This window comes from Dreissena polymorpha, chromosome 4 (genome assembly GCF_020536995.1).
Source record: "Dreissena polymorpha isolate Duluth1 chromosome 4, UMN_Dpol_1.0, whole genome shotgun sequence".
Classification (NCBI taxonomy): domain Eukaryota; kingdom Metazoa; phylum Mollusca; class Bivalvia; order Myida; family Dreissenidae; genus Dreissena; species Dreissena polymorpha.
The window spans coordinates 95,321,807-95,346,320 of NC_068358.1; the positions used below are offsets into that span (position 1 = coordinate 95,321,807).

The 24,514-nt window shown below is 34.9% G+C and overlaps 1 protein-coding gene and 1 long non-coding RNA gene across 2 annotated transcripts; one reads left to right on the forward strand and one right to left on the reverse strand.

Annotated features, from left to right (window-relative positions):
* Positions 1–316: 316 nt before the first annotated feature.
* On the reverse strand, positions 317–10,427 carry LOC127877924 (uncharacterized). Its single transcript, XR_008048668.1, has 4 exons — positions 10,396–10,427; positions 10,069–10,138; positions 1,130–1,175; positions 317–384 (listed from the first exon to the last, which is right to left on the reverse strand). It is a non-coding gene; the product is annotated as an uncharacterized LOC127877924 (long non-coding RNA).
* An 8,967-nt stretch (positions 10,428–19,394) lies between these two features.
* Positions 19,395–23,866, forward strand: LOC127878634 (uncharacterized). The gene is made up of 4 exons (XM_052425160.1): positions 19,395–19,574; positions 22,503–22,696; positions 23,300–23,448; positions 23,638–23,866. Exons 1-4 carry the CDS (start codon positions 19,395–19,397, stop codon positions 23,811–23,813), a joined length of 699 nt encoding a protein of 232 aa, XP_052281120.1. The 3' UTR covers positions 23,814–23,866.
* The last annotated feature ends 648 nt before the right edge of the window (positions 23,867–24,514 follow it).

The window sequence follows — 24,514 nt, forward strand, 5'->3', positions numbered from 1 at the left end:
ACCCAAGGCTAATAATGTCAGTGTGGAAATCGGGGACACGCGCTCACTCCTCTAGAAATGCCAAATACGGCAAGCGTCTTAAATAGCCAATTTCAGCCCAAATCCATCTCCTTGCATTCGCGTGTGGCTTAGCTTCTGAGCCCGGCAGATGTTCTAAGTAACAGGAACAGGGGTGCAGGTGGGTCTTCGGCGCCCTAAATCTGTTTCGGGCAGAAAGGGATTGTCAACCTTGGTTGGTAGCCCATCTAGGAGAAGGAAAACTCTGATCTAATACCTCCGCTGCCTTCCTGCATACCATTCTAGGGTCAAGAAGACCGCACCAATCACTGGGGAGGCGATCACTGACCGCAACCAACATATTCGGAGCTGGGAGGAGAACTGCTTCTTTATATCAACACAATGATCTTGTGCATTACCAAGCTAAGAATTACCGAAAACAAAAACATTAACAAGTTTTTATAAGGTTCATAAGAGTTCGTTATTGCCATAAAAAGAAAAAGACGCACCCCTAGCCGCCATGTTACCTGACCGCAATTTTTTTCAGCAGACCGGATTCATTTTCAAAGTTAATCAACTTAACGTTACCGCATTATTAAGAGCAAGTTTCATGAAAATTATACTAAAAATGTTACTTATACAGCGTTATCTGAATTAAATTACAATCATGAAAGGACAAATTTCAAGCGTCCTTTGCTTCTTTTTTTTTCTGAGGACCTATTTTCAAACATGGCCCGGATATCATACATAAAATGTTTTGAGAAGTGCCATAAAAATCGGACTCAAACTCTGACTTCTATTGTGTTAATAGCATCTTTCTTTCATTTCAAACTCAGCCAAGGTATCATTCGGACAACAATCTGACAAACTTCAATGAAGATTACACTTAAAATGTTGCGACGGAGTATGTACGACACGCATGTTGGTTGCGCACCACGGACGACGATCGACGGACAAAAGGCAATCATGGAACTTTACAAGGAAATACTAAAGTCGTTTATAATTTACTTTGAGCAAAAGGCAATCACGGAACTTTACAATGAATTACTAAAACCCTTAATAATATTCTTCGGACAAAATGCAATCACGGAACTTTACAATGAATTACTATTGTTGCTTATAACATACTTACACAATATAACACCACAATGTTCAGTATCACTTCGACGTAATTCATTCTAAAGAAAAAACAGTAGATAGATACGTCAAAATACACAGGTGTATTAAATATTATAATAATATTTTAGTAAAATGTATATCAATAGCATCGTAAGAATGTTACTTGCAAATGTTAAAATAACATTATAAAGCAACATATATATGCATGTATACAAAGCTCCAGATAAGGTTTTTTTTCCTATGGCTATTACAACTGATCATTTCCTACCTGAATATTTACCCATGTTTGTCAGTTCTATACGGCATTTGAAAATAAATTATTTATGTATATGTTTATGCATAATTAAATTGTATTTATGCATATTCTATGAATACCTTGCATAAATACTGCACAACTATGGAATAACACACATTCAGTCTTAATAACAAAAAACTAGGTAAATAAAAACATTTCATTAATTTAGAATATTTATGTAGCGTCGACATTGTTTCCTTTTACTGTAAATAGTAGTCAATAATCCACAATGTATGTTACCAGCCAAAAACACGCTATGCTAAATTGTAAATACGTCCGCTTTTATAATGAGCAATACATGTTATATGGGGGCGTTGCTCTTTCAGAAATTGCAGCGAGTGGCGGTTTTGTAAAAACCGTGGCCTTAAAATGAACCGCCTGAGCCTTGTCAAAAGTGGGTTAACTACACACGTCAGTGGTTTAACAAACTATGAATTAGTACGGGTTAGATTATATTCCGCTCGAAGATCACACAATGTAAAAAACTTAAAGGTCGCAGATTACAGTCATGAACGACCTTGGCCGCTGCAAACTCCATGTACAGATAACGCATTTATACCACCCCAATTATGCGTTACCGAATATAAGAGGATAAAGTGCATTGATACCGAATACATTTTGACGGTACATAAATATCAAGTTCATCAAGTTTTATAATTTTACCTTGAACGCAAACCTACTTAATGTTTAAAATGCCTGTGACTAAGTATAACGCGAGCGATTTTTGAAAACTATTTTTAGCATTTAATGTTCATTTGATATATTTTAACTTAAAGGCAAGACGCAGTTTTGTAACTGTCGTCTATTTACGCTGTTCATTCAAACTATGCGATTTCGTATAGTGTTCCGTTAGGGCCATGCGGTGTCTCGATACATCGACGAGGCGAAAACGCACACGATGCGAAGAAGCGAAATCACGATAATAACGCGGTCTGGCATCGTAAGCATATGTCTGTGTATAATATTTCTTCTTTCTCGTCCGTAAGGTCTATAATGCAAGCACGCGATGTGAAAATACAGCATTTATATCGATAATTGTTCATAGTATTCTCGTACTTTCGATTTGCAATCTCGCATCGTCATTTCGTACTATCAACTTTGACTTTCAAGGGCGAGAATGCGAAAAAAACGATGCGGCGGCACGATATTGCAATTAGACCTCGCGAAATCACGATGCGAAATGGCGAGAGAATGATGTGAAACAGTGAAAAACGATGCACTATTACGATGTTAGTATCGCGATCTCGCATGATAATTTCGACTGAGGACAGGTCACGATCTCGATGTTAACATCGCAATCTTGTATCCTGGTTTCATAGGCACAACGTTGTTTTATCAACTATGTATTGACCTTATTAGAAAATTTATAATCTACTCACGAACTGAATATGTTAATCGGTATCATAAATTAATAAGATACCACAATAGCCATGTGGGGATATTCGGGTAAATTAATTGCAATAATTAAAATACGAAGTAATGTTACATTTAAGTCTAGATGTATCTTTTTAAATATACCTATATTAAAACTATTTGTGTGTGTCATATAAATTGAACATAACAAACAGTATTGAGCAGAGACAGTTTAGTATGCAACACATGTAAATATGAAATGTGGTTATCTGAACTATTGGTGCAAAAGTTGAATGCTAATGAATCACAATATTCTACAGTTAAAGAGTTGGTTGTGTTGCCTGTCCGCAAGAAGATGGCTTTCGTTTGAACTGAACATGCTATTCTTTGCAATACGTAATGCATATAAGTTGAAGATTGAACATGTACAATCATGGGCTAACACTAAAACTAATAAATACTGTCTGTGTTTATTTTATGAAGAAATGGAATAGTATAATTCCATAAATAGTTCTGCCATTCTGTCAGCTTTGATATCCGGAGTCCTATTTTCGACAATGTTAGCCGATGAACATCAGCCATTAGCACCAGCCTATTTAATCAACTTCCGGTAATGTTAAGAATTGGTGTTAATTTCTTGCATTATTTGGCATGTGTGTGCACTTCGTTAATATCGTTAATCCACTACGGTTTTGACCGTTTTTCACTCGATCGATACCTTAAACAATATTGAATCGAATTATTACCAGTAGACTTGAATGAATAATTCCCATGATTTCATATGTAAGAGAATTTCTCCAAAACAATTGATTATTATGTCTATTATTGATTGTTATACATTTCAATCGTAATATTGCAAACCTTTCTGTTCACTGAATGAACGTTGTTCTACTAAATAATTACAAACCGGTATACCATTTTCCTTTCACATCTTCATTAAGGCAAGGGTGGTGTTAAGAATGGTGATCGTTTCCTATTTCGAAGATAATGCCTATTTACCACCGTGCCATAGCAGTTATTTGTAGGGATGTACACGTTCTAAAATAATTCAGAAGCAGAAAACTCCATACATGGCTGTTATTTAACTGCTTTTAGTGTTGTTTTTTTTTGCTACATACCTTCCATACCACCTTTATGACTCAATCTTCATGAAATGTTGTCACAATGTTAGCATGGACATTATCTAAGAAGGCAGGACCTTATAATTTGGTACAAAACCCAGATTAAATCTTAGACAATATTGGTACCCTCTATAAGATACAACGATGACTCAATCTTGGTGAAACTTGTCCAGAATGCTTATTGTGAAAATATGTAGACAAAGTCTAAATTTTGGTTACACGCGACTAAATAAATTGTGACTGGGTCAAATCTTTAAATAGAAATAAACACGTAACCCCTCTCGAAATCTTTTTTTTAAATCCTTAAGGTAACCTTACTACCGCTACTGCTTGAAACACTCGTATTGAAAGCATAATACCATAACTTGAAAACTACAATACAAAAATATATAATATATTTAAGACTCATATTATGCTCACATTTTGTTTAAAGTATATAAAATTATACTTTGAACAGGAGTAGCATTATTAATAAACAACAATAAAAAGATAAACTCCGACCAGCAACATTCATAAAACGAGTTCCAGATTGATCCACTTTACCACCTCAGTGTGTGAAAACTGCCGTGCAGTTGTTAACGCGAGTTTATGCGATCTTACTACTTTTCACAAACTAATACAACGTCGATGGATCAAACAAGCAAATAAATGTTCAGAAGAAGTAGTACATTGTCAAGAAAATTAACGAAAGAAACATGTTATAGCAAATAAGTTTGTGCTGTACATCAGAAAATTCCTTCATGTACACATGGTATTGCGCTTTTGGAAAATCCGTATAAGTATATGCAGATTCGTTTGCAGGACAACAAATAAGAATAAACCTGCCCATGTATTTGTTAAGTTGCCCGTTGTAAATTTCACTGCAGTAAACAAAGTTTGATTGAGGATGCCATGTATAGTTTGTAATTAATTTAATTTAATATTCCCAATGAACATTCATGGGTTTAAGATTGCGTACATAAATTATTTATTATGAAATTACATGAACTCGCTTTAATATATATTGCGTTAATGGAGGCAAGGTTATGTATTTCCTTTATATGCTTTCCTTCCTTTTTCCTCGTTTTCCTTGTCAAATATAAAAATATCAGTAATAACTGAGCGTATAATACCACTAACGAGATAATAGTATTATGTTGAACATCGTATAAAACAGGTTGCAACTGAAATATGAATAGAATACTTCTGTGATGTTGACTTTTATGTCGACATTCTTGAGTTGATTTTTTCATATCTTTAACCCAGTGACTGATATTACTGACGAAAAGTCTACATCTCAGACGCCAATATACTTAATACACTATGATATGTTATATGTTAGTCGTTTGAAAAGGTTTTCAATATATAATGTTTAAAATGTTCCAGCAGACGATTAAAACCTTGTTAATCCGATGTATAACATCAAGTCTAACGTTTGATAACAAAATTCAACGTAAAGACTTTGAAAAAAGCTTGTCTTCACTAACGATGTTTTCTGGAAAAAATGTGGGTTATGTTGAACCTGTGCAGTTAGCGTCAGTCTAGGGTCGTCCGCCTTATTTCGGGGGTTTAAACGATAATAAAAAGACAGAACATGTAGAAAGTTTGAAATAAATCAAATCGAGTTTTGTACAATGGCGAACATTGAAAACAAAACTCGACTTCACGAATAGTATTTTTGAAAATAGATCCAGAATGGACCTATCCGCATGTTATATACGGTGTTCCCATCGTTAAGATGGCATTCACTGTTGTCCAAGTGAACATTTGCATTAATTCTGACCACCGTTACAAATAAGTATATCCGAAAAAAAACGGTCAACGTTTAACTCAAAATTTAATTTTCATTTCCATGCAGGCACTTGCCTGTCAAATGCTAAAAAACTACACTGACATGGTTGACATGCGCATTAAAATTAGTCATCCTTATGAAGAATTCCTGACTCTAAAACCTAAAGGTACACCATGCACATTGTCTTTTAAAGTTATTTAGTAATGCGTCGTCTACATGTATGTAGATTCATTGTTTCAGAAAGATAACAACTCCTAAAACATATGTTCAACGACACTTACTGGTCTATTTCGTGAATAAAATCTTCCCGGTTATATCACGGCTTTATGCGATTAAATAAGTGTAAATGTTCAAACGATTCTCGCCAATAACCAAATTGGTTGCAAGGCTATGTTTTGCTTGAGAAGACGTATACATTAAATGATTTGTTTAGTTAATGAAATAGAAGATCGATAAATAATGAGCATAAAATGCCTCATAACAGCGCAATAGCTAGCATGCGGTACACGTAAATACTGGATTACTCTATTACAATACAAAATCCTGTCATGTTTCTTTAATCACCGACCCATGGCTTAGGGATTATGGGACGTATTCGTGTGATCAGTGAATATGGTAAAGTTAAATGGCAGTGAGCTTCCTTTACCCCAATAAGTAAATAATTTTCAAAGTGTGTCTATTTTTTTTTTGCCGTTCAATGTCTTAAATGATAGATGAAATTCAAAAATTACATTGTTATATTAGGCTTAAAAATATACACTTCAGAACGTGGATCTTAGACAGCAATCCCTAGAAGAAACGCGAATTTGGGTTTCAAAACCAATTGTCGCGTGAACTGTTAAATAAAGATTTCACAACACAATCCTCGTATATTTTGACAGTCGATATATAACATACGTTTTATTTATTCCAATTTTCAAACTAATAATACAAGTACACATAATGAATATTTACACAATATTTGTTATATTTTCATTGATTTCTAATACTTGAACGCATTGTGTCTTCTTTTCGAATTGTCGAATTTTCTAAGCAGTTTATTTCTTGTTGGAACAAATCAAGTTATGCAACATTAACATACATAAAGGCCCAAAATTTTAAACACGTTGATCATTAACACTACAAAACATGGATTAATATGGGAAATAATTCGTTCGCTAGGATACACTTGAAGCTTAGAAGTATGTGGAGCAAATAAAAACAAATAAAAATTGCGTCCATTTACACTGTATACCCATATTTCATTGTGTTGTACATAACCGCACAGCGTTTAAGATGATAATACGTTCAATCTTGCAATTCTACTAAAGACTTTGTTCAATTGAGATTGTGAACATCAATTTATAGCTTGTATGTTTATACATCTTTGTATTAAGTAGTTGAAGGATCACTTTGAGATTCCCATACCCATCGTAGAGAACCATATACCGAATTACTGTTTTTCAATAATAAACTTTCGTTAAACCAAGAAATTAAACTTGGGCCGTAAAATTTTGGTTTTGAAATCGTTCGGATGATTAACCCTGATCATGAGACATAATTATTGTCAAGAATTTAAGCAAACAGCTTAGACCCTGAAGAGACGCCGCATCATGCGGCGTCTCATCTGGGTCTACGCTGTTTGCCAAATATTTTTGACAATAATAATGTCTCATGATCAGAGCTAATCATCCGAACGATACCAAAACCAAAATTTGACTGCCGATTTGAACACATTGAATTGTTCAAGCGAACATTGGCTACATTTTTAATGTATTTATTAACTTTATGATAGACGCAAAAATTAGAAACCTGACATTGACCTACTGAACGATTTTGCACGTATAACACTTACGGTAAGTAAACCACTTCACTTGTATGCAAGGTAATCGTAATCGCGCTTCATTTACATGTGTACCGATATTTTCCGGTTTGGTTGAAAACGTATTGAATGTTCAATTATTTACTTGAAGAACTGTTGTTGTGTGTGTTTTAAAACACTAGTCTGAATTGTAAACTATACTGGGAAAGACAAAACCGATGTTAAAGTACTTGCTTCGATTAAAAAATAAATATTTGCACAAATGTCACTCAGTCACTGTGCCTTAAAATGTATAGTCCAGGCCATGTGTTGCATCAAAGGTTAGACACTACATATTATAAGATTTCAATATAAAAGCATGTCTTAATGTCACTTTATGAACATATATTAGACTTTTAAATAAAACCGCTGTTTAAAAAATAATCCACCATTTTGAAGGTATGTAGTGCTCGTTGCTCATTGGTCATATGTGAAGACCAGTGCAGCCCAGCAGTAGGTATTGCTCCGTGGGTACTTAACTAGACTGTCAAAAATACAATAACACACAAAAAATGCTTAAATACATCTTTGTATTGTTTTTCAGACTGCAAGAGGGCTTCAGAACAATGAAAATGGCGTCTAAAGTCTGCTATCTTCAATGCTCTGGTGATGGTTATAATTGAAGGACCAGACAATGAGGCAGTGGAATAATGGTGGATGCCTGGCATCAGGAGAAGTCTCAGAACACAGTGTTGTAGTTTTTTAAGTTTACATCTGTATATCTGTACACTTATGAAATATGTGTATTTGCGTTGTAATGTTTTATAAAAAATTTATTAAATAAATTGAGGAAAATTAAATACACAATTACATAAATTGAAGTGTTTTAACTGCTCCAAAGTATTGCGTATTTGGATTCAGAACATGTATATATATATATTGGTCTCCATACACTGCAGCTAACTCTCAACATAAAAGCAAGTTTGTAAGCGATGGTTACTTCCCATATATAGTGTGCAAACAATTTGTAAAATTGCGAATGATAAACCCTCAAGACTTAAGGGAAGTTACCATCCTTTATTAACTTGCTTTAATAATGAGAGTAAACTCCATTGTATGGAGACCAAAGTTAACATATGTCGTGAATGTGCACTTGTTTCTCTACGCTACAAACTTGATTTCGAACTGAAAGTATTTATACCTGTCGAAAACAACAACACCAGTAACATGCTATGACATTGATATGATTTTCCTGATTCATAACATGAGATGTGTCACTTTAGCAATCATAGTTACTGTTGTTCTTAAAATACTACGACAATGACTTCATGGTACTATATAATTAGCATCACTTTAATATTGATATTAATTATAACTTATCAAATTTTGAGAATAAATAGTGTACATAGATTAACTAATTTGTTTCTAAACTGTTCCGTAAATAATTTGCATTATATAAATGTGCCGTGCTCTGTAAAAAGGGGATTTAATGCATGTGCGTTAAGTGTCGTCCCAGATAAGCATGTGCAGTCCGCACAGGCTAAGCAGGAACGACACTTTACGCCTAAACTTGATTATTTCTAGAGACTTTCTTTTAACGAAAAATATAAAAGCGGAAAGTTTCGTCCCAGATTAGCCTGTGCGGACTGCACAGGCCAATCTGGTACAACACTTGACGCTCATGCATTAAACCCCCTTTTTACAGAGCACGACTCAACTATTTTAAAAGATAAATGTTTTTTTATTTTGTGTTCTTATTAGCAGATCAAATTTATTCAACGTTGGCCATCGTTGATAATACGACTTTAAATATGTTTGGTTATATCTTTCTATAACGGACATATTAATAAAAATAGTATTCACTTTCTACGACATTAAGCTTACAACATTTACATGTTCTGTTATCCCGAGCAATATTGTGGTATAACGTTTCATCTTCAGACTTATCAGAAACCCCAATTTAATTACTTGCTTACTCACTCTCAGTAGTTTGGAATAATCAAGCCGGATAATAATATTTCTTTAAAAGTGTGCAGATCCCTCTTTCGTCCAGATATCCAGAACTTTTGTTATACAAATAATACATGCGAATCCGATGTCTGATCCTTTTTGATTACTAAGTCAGTGGTTATTCGCTTTCACTGATTGTGTGTTTTTTCGCTAGCCTGCATAGTATATCGTTTTTTTCTCAATAATTTTAGTTACATTTTCACCTATTATTACCTTAATGGGATCGTCCCAAGACATAGTTTTTATGTCATGAATACCGGTGCTTCAAACCATCTCGATTGATCCATATTTTATATGAGAATTAATTGTTTGCTTGGTCTTTTTGCATGTTATTTTCTACTATTTTGGTTTTTGTAAAAGCGGGAAATTGATTACATTGCATACCGAGATTTTAAATATGCCCAATGCTTTTTGTTGTATAAATTGATACAAACGAAAACATGCGTCTTATGTAGAGCTTTTTCTATATCAACTCTCTTGTTACAACAACATACAATGTATATTAATTAACAAAATCATAATTTCAATTGCTATGCATTTTGTTTGTAAATGACCTGCAGAAATATGTAAGTTAAACGATAAGATACACACAATAAATAAACTTAAACCCAGATTAACTTACAAGCTTTGAGTCAGGACGTATGAATCGTGCATGTCATTGTACCGTCGATCGGTGTAGATGTAGTATTTATCTAGTATAGAAAACAACAGAGGTATCGTTTAATATGCACCTTTTAATTAGTATCGGATTGCTTAAACAAGTTCTATGTTTCGTACGTTTCTATTTCAGTTGGCAGATGCTTTTTGTGTTACGTTTGCTTGTACTACGTCTAAAAAACATCTGCAACTTGATCTATCAACAACCGACTTGTTTTCACAACCCGCGATACAACTATAATTTCCACTGATTTGTAAAATAAATGAAAAACAGACAATAAGCAACACTTACAAAAGAAGAGAAGGTTATGCGCTATCCCTCCGGGCAAGGTGTGAGGACGGAAGACGATGAAGCTCGCGTCAATGGTGCAGATGATTGCCGTGATGCAGAACCAAATCACCATCCAAGGAGGCGTTTAGTTGCATGGATAAGTCATGATATCGTCGTCACGTATGTTACCTTATAGTACGAATAACGATGGCAGATTATCTTGACGCGTTCACTGTTCTTGTCAATAATCCACAATGTATGTTACCAGTCAAAAACACGCTCTGCTAAATTATGAATACTTTAGTAGACTTAACTCCAGTGTATGGAGACCGAATTTAACATGTGTCGAGAATGTTCGCTTATTTCTCATCATACCAACGCAACAAACTTGATTTCGAACTGGATGTGTACTTGGCGACAACTTTGAGCAAAACGCTAAATACAAACGTGTTATAGCATGGGTTATAAGAGTTATAAATATTAGGTAAAGTTAGAAGTCTATGGCAAGCGAAATGCATATTAATTCCTTAAACCACGGTTTAACAGTTAACTATATAGTTAAGAGACTTTGAACCCGGGTTCAAAGTGCCGTTTGCACATTAAATCCTTAAACCCGAGTTCAAGAGTTTGAACTGCAGTTCAAAGTCTCTTAACTCTATAGTTAAGAGAGGACCAATGAAATCGCGGCATTTACCTTCTATATATAGCTAATTGTATGGCAAGCGAAATGCACATTAATTCCTTAAACCACGGTTTAACAGTTAACTATATAGTTAAGAGACTTTGAACCCGGGTTCAAAGTGCCGTTTGCACATTAAATCCTTAAACCCGAGTTCAAGAGTTTGAACTGCAGTTCAAAGTCTCTTAACTCTATAGTTAAGAGAGGACCAATGAAATCGCGGCATTTACCTTCTATATATATCTAATTGTGGTTTAAGCTCCGCTGATTGGTTGTCTCTGAATTATGTAGATTAGAGATTTGTATCTATTTTTAGACACACTTTGAACTGCGGTTCAAACTCTTGAACTCGGGTTTAAGGATTTAATGTGCAAACGGCACTTTGAACTCGGGTTCAAAGTCTCTTAACTCTATAGTTAACTGTTAAATAATTAATGTGCATTCCGCGCGTCTTAACCCCAGTTTAAGACTTTAAACCGCAGTTGAAGACTTTGAAAAATAGGTTAAGACTTTTAGGTGTTTGGTTGTCTCTGCACATTAATTATTAACCAATTTCGTCATGTGATATTGTTTTGTTCCTGGCGCATTTCTATCAAGATAGCGGCGGATGAAGTTAGTGAATTATTACGTACGTTTGAAACAGCATTCCAAGATATAGAAAGAAAACTTCAAAGTGGTTTTGCAGACAACGCAGACTTCGTCAAAAGTGTGAGGTTATTGCAGAAAATAAGGTTATATTTATATATTTTCTTTGTGATCCTTTTATGGTATAAATCTGATATAAATACCCCTAACCGAAATACAGTCGATTCGGATTAGTGTACAGTATGTCAATCAGCTCTGGAAAATCAGCAGTTTCGATAAATTTGTATTTAATTTTCCATAATACCCCACTAAAAACAAAATGATAAGTGTCTAAGGTATACATTAGGTAAAGGAATAAAGTTACAACGTTTTTGTAAGAAAGCTTTTGTATTATGCTTACAGGGGGGGGGGGGGGATAAATGCAGCAAAAAGTTAACCAGAACTGATTGAATGAGTTATGTTTTGAAATGCGCATATGGAAATAGAAGGCTTTATTATTTTCAAATACAAAAATTGCTGATTGAAAACAAATGCCATGATAATGTTTTGAAATACAAATTCTGTAAGTTGAATGATTTTAAATAATTTTCCGAAAAGGTGAACTTAAATTGGCTATTTTTGACAAAAAAATGCATATGCCGTCTGGCCTAACCTGTTATCATACAAAATAAATTTTACCCTTTATTTTTACATCATCTCACATTGACACTAAATCCCGAAAGAAATTATTGTGGACTGGACTTGTGAATTAACGTTTTTTGCCAGGTTATTCTAAACTGGTTGACTGACTGTACAGTCAAGTTATCATTACCGGATCATTACCCATAGCGCATCACTTTGATGTTGAAGACTATGCGTATCGCGATAAGTTGACATTTTTAGATGATATTTTGCACACAGCATCTTCAAGGCCGTTTTTTTTTTTAATGCATTGATTGAGTCGTAATTGGAGCTATTCGTTGTTAAACATTTTGGTATGTTTTGGCGACATGTATATACGACTTTGTTTACTTCTGTCTCGTTTCCAAAAAGAGGTTTATCATTATTAGCGGACACATTCTAAAACTCTGTTGAAAAGTAAAGAGTTTACGCATTAATTTAAAGGCTATTTAGTAGTCTTTCTCCCTGCAAAACTCCGTTTCAGTTTTGATTCGTGTTTAAGATTTTGCAACACCTTAAATGAAATGAAGAATTAGGGCAATAACGGATCAAGCGTGATAATATGCGTATTTATAACTGGCAATGTAACTTGGTCATTGTTAACAACACAGTTCATGTGTCGACAATTCAAATAGCATGTTAGATGCCCCCGGAGTGGTTTCGATCACGTGATCCGTTATGTCTACAACTGATCCGTTAATGCATGAATTCTGCGGCGAAAAAAAGGTATCACAAATACATTTTGCCTGCGATTAAAAATAAAACTATGTGCTGAATCAGTAAGCAAAGTAATATTTAATCAAACTGGTGTAAAAGAAGTCTTAAAACATTTATTGCTTTTCATCAGAACAACTTTATTACGCTACTGATCCGGTAATGGTAACTTGACTGTATAACGGATAGCTAAGCCTAGTGACTTCGAGCCTCATTGCAACGGATGCATAATGCATTCAGTATTTAAATCATTAAACCTCGAAAGACAAATGTCTTTCTTATTGAAACATGCCAGCGGTTTTAAATTTCCAACAAATATTATTTGTTTACAGCGCGAATGTCATGGTACACTGATTCAGCCATTACAGGATCGCTTATTTCTGCGTTTAATAAGACCGAGTCCATGGAAATCGCTTCACACTTGATGAAGTAATAGCTGTTCAAAGCGATGCACCCTATATTCGGGTCATTTTGAGTTGAATATTTGATAGTGAAAATAGTAATAATTGATTTTTCGCTATAATTTGATTTTTTTTTCATTCAAAATGATGTTTTTGACGATGCTGGAACAACAGCGTCCAAGGTTTGATAACCAGTAAAATAAATCTTCACAATGGCGACCTATGTAAAAGACCGAGCCAGTCCGATTGAGATAACTCGATTTTTCAGTTACTTCCCTTGGCATTCGCCACTGCGTATGAGATTGCTCGTTGATTTTCATTGATAACATTCTCCTAGCAGAGTTGTCGTTCGTGTTGATAAAGGTAAATATTAATAGAACAGCATATCCTGGGGAAACAGATTCAATAAGTGTATCAGAACGTTAATTTCAAATTAGTAATTTTACATCCATTTTATTTTTATGGACCAATGAAATAACTATATATTTTCTCTATTTTGTTTGATATTTGTTCTCGATTTAGTAAATAAATTGCGAATAAAAACATGTAAAATAAACTTTTTACGTGATCACAAAACTAAAGAATGCGAACGATTTCGAACCTGCAAATTGTAAACGCTGCACTGCTATGATATCTATAGATAAAACAACATTTATTTGCGTGATTGTCCGTCCCGCTAGCGCAGTGGTAAGGACGTTCGTTCTTTCACCTTTACGACACCTGTTCGATTCCCGCTCCCGGCGCAATGTTATATTTTGTATGTTTTGTAGTCACCATTCCTGACAGTTGTTTTTTTTCCGGAAAATCTCATTCCCCCCCCCCCGCAGCATTTGACCATATAAAAAATTAAAAAGTATTTCAGTACAAAACAAATAGCTGGAAATTGCAGCTATCATTCAAAATTCGTCCCAACTGTCGTCAATCTAATCTTATTAGGTAGGAGTGCTGGACGCACTCCGGGTCCCAACATTATGCAGCCTCAGCGCGGAGATAACTCATTACCTTGGAAAAACACAAATACACACACTGGGTGCAGCCTAGGCGCGTATAGACTCAAACAAGGCAACAAACTCAAGTGCGGGCACAATCATTTAAAATTTACATATTGAATACGATATTTTAACAGAAATTACACAACCACCTAAGTGTACATACCATGTTTGATATTTCGTTCGATTGTTAGATTTCAGCATATACATGTATAAGGTCATTTCGCTATTAGTTAACTTATCCATATGTTCGTGGGCGAACTCGGATAGTCAAGTGCTCATACGATTGAGCTCACATGGTCCGGCTATGTGCTCATACCTACTTTCGATAATCATCATGAATGTATTGCCATACTTAATGAACAAGAATGTGACCCGCCTCCCAGTTTCGCTCAATGGGTCAAGTTACCCACGGGTACTACTTCCCCGTACCCCTAAACTTTTTTTCGTACCAAAAATGTTTCGTACGCAATTTTTTTTCGTACCAAATTTTTTTCGTACCCAAAATTTTCGTACCCAAATTTGTTATCGTACCCAAATGTTCGTATGAACATACACAATTGTGGTGATATAGATAAACTTAAATTGACGTTTTATATCCATCCTCTTCAAAAGCATCGTCACACCAGTACTGCCAGTACTTTGATTACTTATTAATATCATAGGAGGTTTTGGGGATTCCGATAATGACGTCAGGTTTTCACATGCGCAAGTTTTGGCCGTCAAGACAGCGGCCATTTCGCTATTGTTTGCATTTGATGAACCGCATCGTGATACGGTTACCATAACAATCTCTATTTGGCACATCTTCTCGACCATTTTTAAGAACAAAAAAATATACAGAAATGGAAATTCTTTCAGAATAAATTGAATTCAATGAACGAACACAAATAAGGACGAAAACAAACAACAAAAAGATTGATTGTATGTAATCAACATGTAGTATTAACTGATTTGAACCTTTATATGTCTGTAAAAACTTACCTTGTTACAGATTAAATAAATCCTCTTGATAAATGTAATTGTTTTTATTTAATTGTGGCAGGTCAATAAACACAATCTATGATGCCTTCATGTCATCTCTTGGCATATTGAGCAGACATTTAAGCCAAAGTTTAAAGCCAATAACTAAACAGTTGCTTTAATAAAATATTTTAACATGTTTAAACAATGCTTGCCACCATAGGATGGCATATGCCCCTTTTTTCACATTTTTCGAAACCTAAACGCAAAGTGTAACGGAAAGACAGACGGACAGTGCAATCACTATATGCCCTCTTTCGGGTGCATACAAAAAGACATTTGTCCGAAATGGATGAACATGAACTACATAGTATTATAGTATATATACTAGCCAGTTTTAATATAATAATAACGTATTTAACGGGTACTGGCAAATGTAACCTCTGCTATTACGTTTAAAGATCGTACGTTACTGCAGTGTTCGAAATATCATGAAAACAAGCAATCACGTTTGATCACAATAGGGATATAAAATACTTGCGTAAAATAAATTAAAAGTATAGATTTATGGTATCATTAAATGCTAGATTGTTGTCACTCATTATCACTAGTAAACAGATTTCAATATACAAGTACATGCAAAGACAGCTCAATTTGTAAAATATGCAGTTTTTTTTTCATATATACGCGCGGAAACCCCTTGTTCAGGACCGTGAAACCGGCATTATTATTTATTGACCTTTTTTCCATAAAGCGTACTTTTAATTTAAGTGTATGCTTTATTGAATGGCAAAAAGGTCAATAAATGGTAGGTGATTACGATCGAAAAATACACGTTAAGATGTAGACTTTGTACAAAAGTGTATTTCGTTATTTATCTCCACAAAAAAGGCCGATTTATTCCTAGTTTACACACTGCACAGGCTAATCTGTGATAACAATTTACGCACCAGCATAATGACCAGTTTTCTCAGAACGCGACACAATTATGTTAATGATTCATTTTATAGTTTGTTAATTTCATTGACTACAAATTTGTATTACACTTATGTCTACCTTGAGGTTGTTGGACATAGTATAATTATGTTACAAATATAGTATTTTCTGTAAACAGTATTTGAGTGTGTCCAAGAGTATGATATAGCTGAGATCACTGTCAAATTCTTGCTTTAACTTATATTCTTATGGGCCCGTTTCATCAAACATCGTACGACAAATTTAGAATACGATACGAATTTCAAAGAAACATTATTTTAACAGACCGAAGCATATTTTTGCTTATTTCAAGTAAAATCATTTATTTCATCATTTTCTTACCGATGGCTTATATCTTGCGGAGCTATTTATCAACAGCTTGTATATTTTTAGTTTTTAAATTAAAGTTATAAATTAAGATTGTCGTACGATCTTTGATGAAACGGTCCCATAAAAATATAAGTTAAAGCAATAGTGAAAGAGAATGTGGGAAAATGTAGCTAGAAATGGTTTTGAACATGCATAATTGTGGCGTGTTCTGAGAAAAATGGGCATAATGCTTGTGCGTAAAGTGACACTTTCCGCCTTATCTGGATTTTCGCTAAGAAGAGACATCATTTAAACGAAACATTCCATAAAAGCGGAAATTATCGTCCCTTATTAGCCTGTGCGGACTGAACAGGCTAATCTGGGATGACAATTTACGAACCAGCATTATGTCCAGTTTTCTCAGAACGCGAGACTATTATGTTTATGATTCATTTTATAGTTTATTTATTTAAAGGTCAACAGAAGAAATCTGACTAACTGTTCATATTTTATAAAGTAATACCATATTATAACAACAAAGTAAAAATATAAAATTAAAAAAAAAGTTAGAGCTAAAAAAACGATGATTTTGATGATCGGGAATTTCCGTAACGCGTTCGGCAATTTCCGCCGCTATTTTACCCCGATGACGTATGTGTGCACCACTGCGCATGACGAATATTCCCATGTTATGTACAGTATGCACTGAAGCATGCAAATTTCCCTCAAAACTTCAAGGATTACAAGACTGTGTTGATCATTCACTTGCATATACTTAATTTCTTTTGTGTTGATTACGAGTCGAACTTTTACATGACATTGAGGATTTACTGATTTATAAGATGGTTCATTGTGCAGCGTTTTATGGCAAGCGGTTCGACGCATAATCCCAAGAAACTAGGTTTCTCATGAGAACCTAGGTTCTCAGAATGAGAACCTAGGTTCTCAGACTGAGAACCTAGGTTCTCGCTTGAAGATTGCACATGGCTTCAAGAACCCAAGTTTTCAAATGAGAACCTAGGTTTTCATGAGAACCTAGGTTCTCATTTGAAAACCTAGGTTCTCATGAGAACCTAGGTTCTCATGAAAAACCTAATTTCTTGGGATTATGCGTCGAACTGCTTGCCATATCCGTGGTTTTCATTTGGGAACCATAGGTTCTCTGAGAACCTAGGTTTTCAGAGAACCTAGGTTCTCATAACCTAGGTTTTCAGAATTACGCGTCGGACGGCGTAAACTTGCTCGTTTAGGACACATATTATTCAGGGCGCAGGATCAATTGGGTTCACATATGATTACACACGGGCTGGACAGAATGAAAACACGCCGTTAAGAACTTTATTTTTGCAGATATCTCAAGTTATTGAAATATGTTTGCAAAGTCTTTAGCGCATAAGTTTTTCTTGCAGTGTTGCCGATATCTTACGATTGAATAATACATTATTACACATAATCAATAGAGATAAAACTTGTTTTTTATACCATAATGATTGCTTCCTACATGTAGGTCACAGACATACTTAAAAAAGAAAACTGTACCGTACAGTCGTTTGAGGCCTGAACAAGGGAACTGAATATTTGAAACTCATTTAATGCTGTAACAATGTATTATGTAACGATTGATCTGAATTTTTAGTCTCAAAATAATATTTACAATTAAAGATGTATTTCATAAACAGTTCAATTTTTTATTAACGTGTTCAGACCAATGTCGACCGATTACTTTACTAATTTCATTCCTCAAGAACACCCATGCACGGAAACATGAACAAGAGGCGGTCACCGACGGCTAATGCCTGTTGTCACAAATATTCAACAGATAAGTTTCGTAGAATATTACTGAGCATTGTCTGAACATTGTTCAGAAAATACTCTTGGGGAGAAACATTCACGGTTTCACGCCTATTTCTATTCATTTTACACATATGCCGCCAGCGTGTACCAAGCAATGGGAGACAACTGGAGGTTAATTATGGCAAGCGGTTCGACGCATAATCCCAAGAAACTAGGTTTCTCATGAGAACCTAGGTTCTCATGAGAACCTAAGTTCTCATGAGAACCTAGGTTATGAAATCCCAAGAAACCAGGTTTCTCACGAGAACCTAGGTTCTCATGAGAACCTAGGTTCTCATGAGAACCAAGGTTTATGAAATCCCAAGAAACCAGGTTTCTCATGAGAACCTAGGTTCTCATTTGAAAACCTTGGTTTACGCTTGAGAACCTAGGTTCTCATGAGAAACTAGGCTTTTCATGAGAACCTAGGTTCTCATAGACACATAGAGCTTAGGTTCTCATGAGAACCTAGGTTCTCATTCTGAGAACTTAAGTTCTCGTTTGGTATCCTATGTTTTCACAAGAACCTAGGTTCTCATTTGAAAACCAAGGTTCTCATGAGAACCTAGGTTCTCATTTGAAAACCTAGGTTCTCATGAGAACCTAGGTTCTCATTCTGAGAACCTAGGTTCTCATGAGAAACCTAGTTTCTTGGGATTATGCGTCGAACCGCTTGCCATAGCGTTTGGCTGCAATGCTCGTTCTGAAAAGCAAACGGAGAAGAAAGGATTCTTCGGCTTCTCAAAGGACGAAAGTATTAAGCGGAAATGGATTCTAGCCGTGAATTCACGAAGGATTATCGACGGAAAGGTGGTGGACTTTACGCCAAGCAAATATGCAAAACTCTGCATAAAACATTTTGAGGATAAGTGCTTTGTCCACCCCCCCCCCCCCTCCCCCCCCCCGAGTGTGATGGCGATAGCGGGCTTTGGGATGAGACTGTCGCTGCATTCTGATGCAGTGCCAACTTTGTTCCCTGACACGGACAACTTCAAGGCATTACAGCCGAAAGCCCTAAGGCCAGACGAGTTAGGAGCCCCCAAACGGAAACGTGACAACTATGGTGCTTTTGCCAAGAGAAATCGCAAAACGGTAAGAACTTAATTAATAAGGTCAATGATCAGATATGCATCTTAATACCACAAGTTCTATGTTATTTCAAAAAGCTCAAACACTGACAATGTAAAAAATACTTTTGAATTAAAAATCATTGTATGTAGTTAGAATAGTTGGCAGCTAGTAACCAAACTGACTTTGGCAGTACGGCAAGATCTAATTATTTATTGTAATTGTTTTGACAGGCATCAGTTTGAAATCGACACATTTCGATCTTAATACAAATGTGTATCTATCTAAATATACTGCTAGTCGACACAATTAGCATTTCAAGCAGTGGACACTGTTGAGTCCCTTTCCTGGGAAGAACCAGTACTTGGTGTCTATGGAGGAGATAATGAGAAAGCTCTCTGAGTAGGGAGCGAACCCAGGAACTCCCGATCGCTAGACGGACACCGCATCCACTACACCACCGTGACCTCTTACTGTTTTCCACCACGGTTAATTTAGCTCAAGTTCTAATGTAAAGCAGTTGCTGACAAGCCATATTTTCTACCTATTTACCAAAAATTCAATAAATAATGTGTTGCTTATCTTTTTATTGTTTAAAATGTGAAAACGCAAGGACTTTTTAGTAAATACATTCAGACTTCCAATAATGTATTAATGCTGGTTTAGAAAAAGAGATGATAAGTTAGAAATAGTGTGCCATTTAACTGTTAAAAGAATAAAAAAGAAATTTGAATTAGTAGCCGACAGGTATTTTATTATTTATATACCATTTATTCTTCATGTAGTGTGAATCATAAAATGCATCTTGATTTTTTTGTGTTTTCATAAATTGAACAGCAACTGATTCTAGTACTTAGTAGCTGATGGCTATTTAGGCTACTGGTAGTGCCATGATAATTTAAATAACAGTTCAATTTCAGTCTTCAGGGTATTATATTTAGCCAAAATCATTGTTCTATATTAGAAACAGGAGAAAAATCCAATAGCCTGACTATATAAATTATTAATTTCTAGAAGCCCAAATAACATCTTACCAGACCCGGGATGTCTGGCTTATAATTTAAGACTGAATAAATGTTATATTTTCAAATTAATATTGTTACATGCATTAATTGCATTGGAAACAGTTTTCAGTGTAATAAACTCATTTTGCTCCTTATGGGCTTTAGCCATTTTGAGATTTCATTATAGCATTCAATGTACTAAAGATGTGTTGTTTGATTAATTTCTGAAGTGGAAAAAAGAAAAACATGTAGTTTAACTATTATGAATACAAAGTTTACTTTATTTTACAATTTTGTGTTACAAATCTTGTAGAAAATAAATGACAGCATTATAATATGTGTAAAATTAAATAAGCTTTTTTCGGGTTATCATTTTTATATTTTATTTATAAAGTTGCTTCAATTAGGTGGTTTCTGTACAAAATAAGTTGGTCACTAAACTAGCTGAATTTTTGCAAATCACCATGCCAACAAGGCACCAAGTTGGCAGAATGTGGTGTATTACCACCCTACAGCTGCCATAAATCAAGCTAGTGTCATAAAATAGATGGTCCTCTTTGTTTCTGTAAAGTCAAGTATTGTTATCAGTGATCTACTGTTATCAATTGTATTTGGCACAGACAGTAATAAAACAAGCAGATTATCAGACTGCAGTAATCATAACAACTGAATATACAACATACTGCACTAGTAGATAGAACAGTATTTATAAATAGAATAGGAAATAAATTGCAAAAACTATAAATAACATTTTAATTTTGAACAACAGCAAAAAATATAAATAACATTTTAATTAAGAACAACAATCTACACTTTTATTCTTGTCTCTTGTCTTTATGCTTTCTTTTAATTTAAACACTGTATTATTTTAATTGGGATATTTTTTTATATATTGTATTTATTTAGTTTGACAAATTATAATTAAAACAGATATTTGCATAAATACTGGCATCATTTAAATAGATTTCTTCAAAACTTGATTTTTTTATTAATTAAAAAACAAATCCTCATGAAATGAGCTATAATGCTGCGCATGGACACAGTTTTAAAATACAGTTAAAATGAAAAAAAAAACAACCATTTTTAATGAAATAGTCATGGAAAATTGCTTACCGGTATAAAGCTTTAATTAAAGATACTAATACTATATTGCAAAAATAAATGTAGATCATGAAATGAATAGTTTTGTTTAAGAAAATCACCAAAATGGTGTCCATTCCCTGTTTGATGTCTTATTCTCAATTCACATAATACAGTGTTTTTAGAACACATCATGACTTGCACTTGACCCCTATTGATTTTGAGGTCACTAGGTCAAAGGTCAAGGTCACGGTGACCCCAAATAGTAAAATGGTTTTCGGATGATAACTCAAGAACGCATACGCCTAGGATCATGAAACTTAATGGGTAGATTGATAACGACTCGCAGATGACCCCTATTGATTTTGATGTCACTTGGTCAAAGGTCAAGGTTATGGTGACCCGAAATAGTAAAATGGTTTTCGGATGATAACTCAAGGACGCATATGCCTAGGATCATGAAACGTCATAGGTAGATTGATCATGACTCGCAGATGACCCCTATTGATTTTGAGGTCACAAGGTCAAAGGTCAAGGTCACGGTGACCCGAAATAGTTAAATGATTTTCGGATGATAACTCAAGAACGCTTTTGCCTAGGATCATGACACTTTATAGGTACATTGATCGTGACTCGCAGATGACCCCTATTGATTTTCAGGTCACTAGGTCAAAGGTCAAGGTCACAGTGACAAAAAACGTATTCACACAATGGCTGCCACTACAACGGACAGCCCATATGGGGGGCATGCATGTTTTACAAACAACCCTTGTTTCATTTACATTTATCGGATTATATATTTAACATCCGATTAATGTAAATGAAATGATAATGAAATTTTGTTCAATGACATGTGTTGCCATGAAAGCTGGACTATTACTTGTCTTTAGGCTCGAAGGCGCGCAAGGAATTACTGTTGGTCATCAGAAGCAAGCGTCTTCTCTCTGACATTCGCATGCTGTCACCAGCTGAACAGACCTCGATGCTGGAGGCTCAACACAAGGTGGTCTGCCAATTTGCGCCAAAATTTGTCTGCTTTTCATACGCAGCAATGAAACAGAGGTATGAATTGTGATCGATTAATATTATATCTACAGAAGAGCTAGCGCAGGCATGTTGTTTTTGTCTTTCATAGTCCAGTGGTAATAATTTATAAAACTACAACTTTAAGGCAAAAATTAGTTTATTTCCTACACGATTGATAAATATTTGTGCAAGTTTAATGAGAACAACATTTGATTATGATGCGGTTTGGGTTTTTTTACATTCGGCATTGGTTGCGGAAATTCTAACAACCAAAAATATGATCTTTAATTCGAGTAAAATTAATATCCTAGTTGACTAATAAACATTGTCATTTGCAGTTCATAAACCATCAAGTGCCCATGAGCATATGTCCATAATAAATATGCATTAGTTGTGAAAATGATTTTAGTTACTTTTTATGCCCGTGAAGGTGGGCATATAGTGATCGCACTGTCTGTCTGAAATTCCGTCACACTTTGCGTTTAGGTTTCGAAAAATGTGGAAAAACACTTTGCGTTTAGGTTTAGGCAAATTTGGAAAAAGGGGGCATATGTCATCCTATGGTGACAAGCCTTGTTGTTATATGAAATAGTAATTGTTGATATAATTTGTGATTAAAGGCTATTTTTTGTAATCCAGATTGCATCTGGCAGCCCTGCATTCCGTTTCTAATGCGCACAGGAAACATGCAGAGAAGAAGAACGGCGAAAAGCGCTACAGGATTTCGTATCCAAAGTACAAGGCGGGACACCATGTCGTGAAACCTGTCAAAGAGGCCTGCAATTATGGTAATGGTCCTTCTAAGCAAAATAGAAAATTGGCATTCTAATATATAATATACAAAAACCTAACAGTGAAACTGACTAAGTTGACTGTTGTTGCTGTTTTTTATGCATAATATGTGTATTTTTATTTATTTGTTCAATGTGCATAGTTTAACCAAGTAGTAAAAAATAAATTGTTGATGCTTTTTTCAGATTATGTCACAGAGCTCATGGTTGAATTGCTGCAATTAAAACAACAGTTCAAGAGCACCCGGATTGCTAAGCAGGCATCTTCTTCCATTCTGTTCTCTCCACCACCATTAGCATCATCTGCGAAGAAAATTTTAAAGAATGAAGCAGTGCAGTTGCACCGCTCTAGGTTTAATTAATTACAGTAATTGGAAACAACTTGGCATGCCATTTGTCATGTACTGCTCCAGCTGGGTTTAGTGTACGTGCGTAAAGTGTCATCCCAGATTAGCCTGTGCCATATATGTTTGTAATTAATTAAAAAAATCCTCGCGCTGGAAAGATGGGACAAAGCGTGCGCAAAATATCTCGTCCCATATTAGCCTGTGTCCCTGATAAGACTGTGCAGACTCGACGTGAAAACATGATATGCCCCAAGTTTTATATGACAATGTCTACGAATGTGCCCTTTTGACAAATTAGAACCTAGCTGAAGCACTGATCACGTATTGTTTCAAATTAACATAGCAACTACAATTATTTTTTTGAAAAATGTGAATGTATTACTTTGACAAATATGCTGTAATAATAGTTTTCCCATTGTGTGCTATACTGTTAGTATAAAAATGTTAATGTCAACACCTTTATTTTTAAATGTTGGGACCATGTAGTGTTTTTTGTGTGATAATATTGGTCTGTAAAAGATGTTTTAGAAGTCATTTTGTTAAAGGTATTTAATATGACTCCATGACAAGTTGTATTGCAACATTGTGCTAGTAAAGCTCATTTACTTATTCCGTCCAGTTTTCTAAAACTTGTCGTCAGGTTACAAGTTGTTCTGTTGTTGTGTCTGTGGTAATTTATATTTTTAGATGTTGCAATAAACTTGTATGCTACATAT

Excerpts from the sequence above, each read along its gene's own strand:
- LOC127878634 (XM_052425160.1), top strand. The coding sequence starts at position 19,395 with ATGGCGATAGCGGGCTTTGGGATGAGACTGTCGCTGCATTCTGATGCA. Across the intron at positions 19,575-22,502 it reads CCAAGAGAAATCGCAAAACG|CTGGACTATTACTTGTCTTT; the intron begins GTAAGAACTTAA and ends TTGCCATGAAAG. Across the intron at positions 22,697-23,299 it reads TACGCAGCAATGAAACAGAG|ATTGCATCTGGCAGCCCTGC; the intron begins GTATGAATTGTG and ends TTTGTAATCCAG.